At 36.2% G+C, this 9,445-nt stretch overlaps 1 protein-coding gene across 1 annotated transcript; it reads right to left on the minus strand.

Annotated features, from left to right (window-relative positions):
- Positions 1-5,955: 5,955 nt before the first annotated feature.
- On the minus strand, positions 5,956-7,667 carry GCK72_013130 (uncharacterized protein; the record flags this gene model as incomplete). Its single annotated transcript, XM_003087519.2, has 5 exons — positions 5,956-6,050; positions 6,985-7,190; positions 7,243-7,310; positions 7,368-7,472; positions 7,518-7,667. The coding sequence occupies 5 exons, from the start codon at positions 7,665-7,667 to the stop codon at positions 5,956-5,958; spliced, it is 624 nt and encodes a 207-aa protein (XP_003087567.2).
- Positions 7,668-9,445: the final 1,778 nt, after the last annotated feature.

The raw sequence follows: 9,445 nt of genomic DNA on the forward strand, positions 1-9,445 counted from the left end.
ATCTGCTTAATCTCAGCTGTAGACAAGTCAAAACACTTGAGAAACCCTTTTTTGGTACCATTCTACGTCTTCATTTTTTCCCCAGGAAATATTGACGAGAATGCGTGATATATTTAAAATTGAAACAAGCAAAAAAAGTAATTTATTAAAAGCTAATAAAAACATTTCAGCAAAGCAACGCTAGTTCAGTGCCGGTCCCTGAAGAATGGCAAGGATCAGCAATTTAGGGATTCCTGAGTGTTTTCGATTTTTCTTTAACGCTAGATAAGAAAGTTGGTGGAAATGTTTATCACTGAGTAGAGTAGACATTGATGTATTCAAATTTATTTTGTTTGAAATGTTTAAGCGCTGTGCCTTTTCTCGCAGGATGCGCGAAGCCAACACCTTCAAAATCATGTGATTTTCAAGTTTGATGAAGCCTACAGCTCATACTTCTGAATCAATCCACTAGATCTTTCGCACAATTTTAGAACAATGTATCTACTGTTGATTACTTGTAACAAAATAATTCAGAGTTGATTAAGATCGTTGAGAAGAGACCTAGACTAATGCCATGTCCGCCACACAAAATTTCTAAGTTTCGCAAAAACCATAGCAAATACATCACCCAAGTTTTATCACTTAATTGAATGGCTTTGTCATAATTTTTTTTATGGCTTGAATTGCTCATGTTACCCTCTAACTTTTACGAATAGTTTTGTATAAATGTTCTCTCAAATATTTCCGTAATCTGAATGAACCCAGCTGAACAATGATTTCTCGGGGCTCTTAATCGTCTGATCGTAACTTTTTTGTTTCTAACATTCCGATTGGAAACTAAAATGCAATAACAAGATAAAGTCTTGTTCTATAAATTGCATTTAACTTCTCATGAAGATCTTTGCATTTTGAAACTAATGCGACTAGAATCAAAAAACTTTCCAAAATAGTCATTTGGTTGGCGACCCAAAAAGCCATCGTTTTCACGAGCGGACTGTCTTTGCACCAACTTGAAACATTACGTGTTAGCCAATGAAGAGGTCATGAGAATGCAAAAAAGTTTGGGTTGAAAAACGATCTCACCGCTAAGAGACCGAGGACCAAAGTCACACCTTCAAAAAAGAAAGAAACTTATGCACCATCCTAATATTTTCGACGATTTGTCAGAATTGAAAAACAGAAGAAAAAACATCCATTTTTGTATCTGCTGTTTCAGAGAGGAGGAGGTTTTTTCCCTCGATTCATTTGCCCGAACAAACTGAAAAAATGTGTTTCCCGAGCGTGAATAGCTCCATAATTTAAATGATGGAACAATAAAAGGGTTTACAAAAATGTCCTAAAAATTGACTGGAATGAAATAGTAACGAATTTACCAGTGCATTTGAAACACGGAATTATGAAAACGAGTATTGAGAAGAAGCTTCGAATATATTGTGAAACGATGATATCAGCACCTGCGGAAAATATATTCATAAAATTCTGAATTCTGAAACTGTAAATTTTTGACCCGAAAAATCAGAACCTTGCCACCAGGCTTTTCACATTTTCAAGACAAAACTCGTGTCTTTTCATCATTTTTGATGTATAAGAACTGGGAAGGACATCTAGACACAGACACCTGGTTTCAGATGTCCAGAAGTGATAAGGCAGATCTGCCCAGTACAAAGGTCGAATTATTTTGAAGTTCTAGAGTCTTCAGATCACAGTCATACCAGGTGGAGTGATGTTTTCATATGAAAAATTTCTCAACTGTAAAATCAATACTGGCCGTACACCCCAACCAACTGTGACCATGCTAGAGTCTTACAGAAAATCATAGTTGTCAAGGCCCGGGCCGGCCCGGCAAGGCCCGAAGGCCCGGGCCGGGCCGGGCCGGGCCGGTGGAAAATTTTCAAGGCCCGGCCCGGCCCGAAGGCCCGGCTTCAAAAAATGACCCTTTTTTTTCCAATTTTTTTTTTCGAAATTTTTTCAATTTTTCATCGGAAATGTGACCATTTTTAACTATTTTTCAGAATTTCTTCTAATTCTGACTGATAGTCGAAAATTTGACTTTTTCGCGAAAAAAATCAAAAAAATTCAAAAAATTTTTAAAAAATTTGAAAATTTGACTTTCGCGCCAATTTGCCCGGGCCTTCGGGCCGGGCCGGCCCGGGCCGGGCCGGGCCGGGCCCTGATTTCGCCGACAAGGCCCGGCCCGGCCCGGGCCGGGCCTTGACAACTATGCAGAAAATCGGTTATGCAACCATAAACTGTGTAGACAACGGTTGTGGAAAATTTCTGACTATTGTGAAACAGAATAATCAAATGATATATAAATCCATTATTCACTACCGTATTATTTGGCAGTCATTCTGCCGGAATATACATATGTTCCAAAATGGGAAAATTGAATTTGACAACCATTCAAAAAACGTTTGATAAAAGTATACAGCAGAGTTGCGCGGAAGTGATTTTTTCTAAAACAGCAGTCGGAAGTCGGAATTAAAATTTTCAAAACGGAAGTCGGAAGTGAAAAAACTCCCGGAAGTCGGAAGTCGGAAGTCGGAATTTTTTTTTTGCAAAGATTCAAAAGCTCCTAGAAAAAGTTTATAAAATTTGCGAAAATCATTGAAAAATTAGTTTTTGGCTGAAGAAAAGCCTATTTTCTGTCCTTTTAGATCATGTTTCATTGTATTTCTGCAAAATATACTTTTCGGAAATTTCACAATTATGGAATGACGGAAGTCGGAAGTAAACATCCGAAAACGGAAGTCGGAAGTCGTAAGTAAAATTTTCAAAACGGAAGTCGGAAGTCGGAATTCCGCGCAACTCTGGTATACAGTAGGCTCATTATCAGAAATTCTGTCACAAGATGCGTGAGAACCATTTTTTTAAAATATACACACTTTTAACGAAAATCCGAACTTGCACGAAGTTTGCATTGCATGTTCGACCACACTCGCTTGAATTATTGGCTTTCTGAAACAGTCAGTTCATAAGAAAACTCAATCATGTCGAAGCAGCAATCCAATAGACCTAACAAATAGAGAAAAACTTTGACATAGCTATGAAACAGTGGAAAAATACTGGCAAAATCTAGAATTGATAGCATTTATCTAACCATTCCGCAAAAATTTTTGACGATTTGTCAGAATTGAAAAACAGAAGAAAAAAGATCCATTTTTGTATCTGATGTTTCAGAGAGGAGGAGGTTTTTTCCCTCATTTGCCCGAAAAAACTGACAAAAAAAGTGTTTTCCGAGCGTGTATAGCTCCATAATTTAAATGATGGAACAATATAAGGGATTACAAAAAATTCTGAAAATTTGGGTTGTCTCACTGCATACTGTAGAAAGGAATAGTAACGAATTTACCAGTGCATTTGAAACACGGAATTATGAAAACGAGTATTGAGAAGAAGCTTCGAATATATTGTGAAACGATAGTATTAGCGCCTGCAGAAAATAATTTCATAGAATTCTGTATTCTGAAACTGTAAATTTTTGACCCGAAAAATCAGAACCTTGCCACCAGGCTTTTCACATTTTCAAGACAAAACTCGTCTTTTCATCATTTTTGGTATATATGGACGGACATCCGGACCAGGGCTGTGCGAAAAATTTTTCGGACGAAAAATTTTTTCGGTTTTTTCGGTGGTTTTCGAAAAAATTTTTCGGCCCAAATTTTCCGAAAAACTTTACGGCGAAAAATTTTTCGGTGTAAACTTTTCGAAAAAATTTTTCGGACGAAAAATTTTCGAAAAAACAGTTCGAAAAATTTTGCAAATTTCTTCTGAAATTTCAAAATTTAAGTTACAAAAATAGTGATTTTTCGCTTTTTCCTGAAATTCTGTACTCAAAAACAGGTTTTTGGGGGTCTTTCCTTGAAATACTTACAGTTTTCACACAAATTCAATATTCTTGGCCCGAAAAACTCATTTTTTAGACAGTTTTCTGGAAACTTTTTTTTTCGAATTTTTCGGTTTTTTCGGTCAAAATTTTTCGAAAAAAAATGTTTTTCGATTTTTTTCGGTCCGAAGTTTTCGAAAAAAATAAGTTTTTCGGTTTTTTCGGTACCAAGATTTCGAAAAAAAAGTTTTTCGAAAATTTTTCGGAAACTTTTTTTCGCACAGCCCTGATCCGGACACAGACACCTGGTTTGACTATTCCAGATGTCCAGAAGTGATAAGGCTGCCCAGAACAAAGGTCGAATTATTTTGAAGTTCTAGAGTCTTCAGATCACAGTCATACCAGGCGGAGTGATGTTTTCATATGAAAAATTTCTTAACTGTAAAATCGATACTGGCCGTACACCCCAAGCAACTGTGACCATGCTAGAGTCTTACAGAAAATCGGTTATGCAACCATAAACTGGGTAGACAACGGTTGTGGAAAATTTCTGACTATTGTGAAACAGAATAATCAAATGATATATAAATCCATTATTCACCAACTTGGCAGTCATTCTGCCGGAATATACAAATGCTCCAAAACGGGAAAGTTGAATTTGACAACCATTAAAAAAAACGTTTGATAAAAGTATACAGCAGAGTTGCGCGGAAGTGATTTTTTCTAAAACAGGAGGCGGAAGTCGGAAGTAAAATTTCTAACCAGGAAGTCGGAAGTCGGAAGTAAAATTTTGAAAACGGAAGTCGGAAGCTGGAAGTGAAAAAACGCCCGGAAGTCGGGAGTTGGAAGTCGGAAGTCGGAAGTCGGAATCAGATTTTTTTTGCAAAGATTCAAAAAATCCTAGAAAAAGTTCATAAAATTCGCGAAAATCATTGAAAAATTAGTTTTTGGCTGAAGAAAAGCCTATTTTCTGTCCTTTTAGATCATGTTTCATTGTATTTCTGCAAAATATACTTTTCGGAAATTTCACAATTATGGAATGACGGAAGTCGGAAGTAAACATCCGAAAACGGAAGTCGGAAGTCGTAAGTAAAATTTTCAAAACGGAAGTCGGAAGTCGGAATTCCGCGCAACTCTGGTATACAGTAGGCTCATTATCAGAAAATCTGTCACAAGATGCGTGAGAACCATTTTTTTAAATACATATTTTTAACGAAAATCTGAATTTGTACGAAGTTTAGATTGCATGTTCGACCACACTCATTTGAATTATTGGCTTTCTGAAACAGTCAGTTCATAAGTAAACTAAAGCATGTGGATGCGACCCAATAGACCTCTCAAACAGTGAAAAACTTTGACATAGCTATGAAACAGTGGAAAAATGTAAGCAAATTCTAGAATTTATAGCATTTGGAGGAGGTTTTTTCCCTCGATTCATTTGCCCGAACAAACTGAAAAAATACGTTTTTTCCGAGCGTGTATAGCTCCATAATTTAGATGATGGAACAATATATAAAAAATTCTGAAAATTTGGGTTGTCTCACTGCATACTGTAGAATGGAATAGTAACGAATTTACCAGTGCATTTGAAACACGGAATTATGAAAAAGAGTATTGAGAAGAAGCTTCGAGTATATTTTGAAACGGTTATGTTAGCGCCTGAGGAAAATATATTCATAGAATACTCAATTCTGAAACTGTAAATTTTTGACCCGAAAAATCAGAACCTTGCCACCAGGCTTTTCGCACGAAAGTCATGTCATTTCATCACTTTTGGTGTATAAAAACAGGGAAAGACATCCAGAAACGAACATATGGATTGACAGTTCTGAGCAGATCAAAGGTCGTGGAGTTCCAAAAAGTCCTATCAAATTCGGTTTGTGAGTTTCATCTTGAATTTCTTCTTTTTTCCGAGAAACAATGCATCTTCATCGCATCTTGCTCTCCCAGTTCTCCAAAGGAATATATTTTCGGAAAATGGTGAAAACCCTGTGAAGTATCTGAAGCGAATTGAGAATTATGAGGCTACAATTGTAGTTTGTAGCAAAATGAGAACAAATGTGAAAATTTTTTGAAAAAGTGAAACTTTAATTAAGGATACAACGGCAATCAGAAAAGATCATTATAAATAGAGTTCCCCGAGTGTTCTTTCACTTCTCATCCTCTTGCTTCTCGCTGACAGACGCCGCGTCGTCCTCCTCCTCTCCGTCATTCTCGAGACCACCCGCCTCGTCTTCGTCGTCTTCTGGAAAAAAGAAATGTTGTGGAAATTTTATATCTGGGAAAAAACAATAAATTTGAAAAAAATTCCGGTTTTTATAAGTTCAGATCTCATTTTTAATGCTGGTGGAAAACGCTGAAACATGCAGAAAATTGGAATGAAATCAAACGGAAACTGTGGAAATTAGCGTTTTCAAGAGAAATTGTAGTTCAAAAGGACAAAAATCGAGTCAAAACCGAACGAAAAAGCTTTTTTTCACAACAATAATAATTTCTAGTGTTTTTTCAGTTTCAAGCCATTCATACAAAATTTAGCTGCAAGTTATAAAAATAGAATGAAAATCGAGTTGTTATGGTTTTTCGGTAAAATATTCGCTCGCAATAACTAAAAATTGTGTGAAAACCGACAGAAAACGCTAAAAAGCTGTCGAAATTATCGAAATTAATAGTTTTTTCTTTAATGTTGTGATCATTTTTTGAGATTTTTCCGGGCAAATTGCTCAAAAATTAGCTAAAAATGATTAAAATTTGAAAAAAAACAGCCAACTTCGCTGAAATGTACATTAAATGGTCCGAAAACTCCAAAAACGGATTGAAAAATCCACTTTTCAGCAGTTTTTTTTCATTTCCCAATACAATTTACGCAAAACTAAATTTTTTCGAAAAAAAAAGAATCAAAATAGCGTTCTCTTCGTTTTTCGGTAAAATATTCGCTCGAAAATGCAAAAAATGTGTGAAATATCGTCAAAAAACGCTGAAAAGGAGACGAAATATCGAAACTATGGTCATTTTTTCACATGATTCCATGAAAATGACTCAAAAATTAGAGAAAAATGATTAAAATTTAAAAAAACACAGCTGACTTCGCTGAAAATTACATTAAAATGGTTTGAAAATAACTAAAATATTGAAAACGGGCTCATTTTTCAGGTGTTTTCTGTGAAAACCCCCACACAAACCTGCACAAAACCGTTGAAAATTCGAGAGAATAATGTTGAACGCCTGTAAATGATTCCGGCGATCGAGAAGTTTCGCCTCGAGAATTTTCTGTCGTTCGTGTTGTCTCTCCAAATCGTCTTTCACTTCTTCGAGTTTTCGCATCGTCTCCGCTCTCGTCGGCACTTCATTCATCACGTTCACAAGTTTTCGGTATTCTTGACGGTTTCTGGAAAGGGAAAATTTGAGAAATTGAACGTTTTTATGAGAGAAATTGCTACTTTTTTACAGTTTTCGCTTCGGCGAGCTCCGATTTTGCCTCCTCCATCTTTTTATACATCAAATCGATCTGAAAATTGGAATTTTCGGATTAAAATCCATCTCTCCCGCCTATAATCATTAATACCTCACTATCGATTTCCCCGGCAAACGAATCGAATTCTGTCGCCTGCTTCTTATTCATTTGTGCAATTTGTTGTTGTTTTAGCATTGACAGCTCCATTAGCTCGAGCTGAAAATCTTCATAAAGGCACTTCCTTCTCCCCGATACCCTTACAGCTTTCGTGATTTTCAAGACTTCTGCAATCTTTGGTTCCTCTACTTTTCTGCTCTCTCGGAAGAATGCGGCGACCTGTTGTACTCGCCTGTCTTCGCCAACACCTTCACCGTCTGATATCAATTTGCGGAGATATGTTTCCTCTTTCATCTGAATATCTAGTGTCTAGAGAGAAACCGACGAAACGCGAGCAAGTAACTAATCCGGTTGTGTCCCTACCAGTTTACGTGTATTTTAATCAATAAAAAACAGAAAACAGTTGAAAAACATAACAAGGTTTATTCGAATCAACAACGATTTAGGCCTTGGACTCCTTTGGCTTGTTGATCTGACGTTTGTTGTTCTTTCTGGCGAAACGGAGGTTCTTCAAGAACTTGGCGTCGACTCCGGACATGGAGAGGAAGACGTGCTTCTTTGGCTTCTTGATTCCATTGCGGTGAGCCTTCTTGTCTGGAAAATGATAAAATTTAGAATGATAATCAAATTTTGTAACAAATATCATCTAAAACAATGAGCCCCTTAAGCTCTACGCCAACTAGAGCTATAAATAACGAATTCAGACTACACTATCTCAAATATTCAAGGTATCGAATGTGTTTTTCGAAGTTGGCGCTGCTGTCATCAAAAGTTCGTTGAAGTTATAAACACTTTCTACCCGTTTTTGAGAAAAATTAAGATATTATCAGTCAAATTTGCTTTCAAGATGCTTATTGGCCGTAATTTCTGGCAAAAACTCGTGAAAATTGACGGAGACAGGTTCCTTTTTCGGAAAAACACATTTTCAAAGCATAAAACTCACTCTGGTTGTGATTGGTGTGGTTCTTGGACTTGGCCATGACGACGACGGTTAACCCTGCAAAAATGAATAATTAAAACGGATATTAGGACGAAAAATCGATAAATCAACGATTACAGCGGCCTAAAAAATATTTGAGAGGTGGAAAACGATATAAATCGATTACATCGAGATTCCATAATTTTTCTAATCAACATTTTTAATTTTATCACAACGAAAAACGGCAGAAAAATCAGAAAAACTGTAGGATTTGGAAAAAAATGGAGAATTTTCCGAACAGCGATTGAGGTGGGTACGGTCACACTCGCTTGCGCTGTGTCTCCTCGCGCCGAGACCAACGAGCGAGAAAGTGTGCGGAGAGGAGAGACACGAGAGTCTCAGTGTGTCGATTTACGGACTGCAAAGGACTGTCGGCGAATTTCTTGATTTTATTCGATTTTCGGCTGGAAAAGTAGAAAAAAAATGGGGTTTAGGGGCTGAAAACATATACCTGAATAAATTTATATGAAAAATAATCAATTTTCAACAAAGTTTTCCGCTGAATGTTGTCGAAAACGAGTATTTCTGGCCTGAAAACTTTTTCAGAAGCTTTTGACTTAGTTTCTGAGTATTTCTGAATAAAAATTTCAAGTTTGTGTAATTAAAAGCTGTTTTCGAGCATTATTCAAGCTAATTTTTCGTTCGATTAACCATGTTTTTCAAAAATATTCCTCAAAAACAGATATTTGTCTGCAAATAAAATATTTTGGGACAATTCAATTTGATTTTTTATTCCCAAAATCTCTGAAAACAGTCTGGTACACCAACTGACACATAGGAAATCAAATTTCCCCAGAAATTCCACTTTTCCGTCAAATAGCTTCACATTCATTATTTTCTACTGTATTTCGTTCCAAAAATGCAGTAATTAGTTTCTATTCTGAAATCTTTCAGAATTGCTCAATTAGTCAGTTATTTTCCTGGAAATCCCTCTTTCCTGCCTGATTTTTTTCCAATTTTAGCTCTGGGAAAGCTATTTCTGAAAACAAAAACTCAAGTAGCTGGGATTGAAATTTATTATGCTTGAAATAAGTTTTTAAAATATATAAATTCGCAATAAAAAAACACAATATTAATCCAAAAAACTCTTCGT

This window comes from Caenorhabditis remanei, chromosome IV (genome assembly GCF_010183535.1).
Source record: "Caenorhabditis remanei strain PX506 chromosome IV, whole genome shotgun sequence".
Taxonomy (NCBI): domain Eukaryota; kingdom Metazoa; phylum Nematoda; class Chromadorea; order Rhabditida; family Rhabditidae; genus Caenorhabditis; species Caenorhabditis remanei.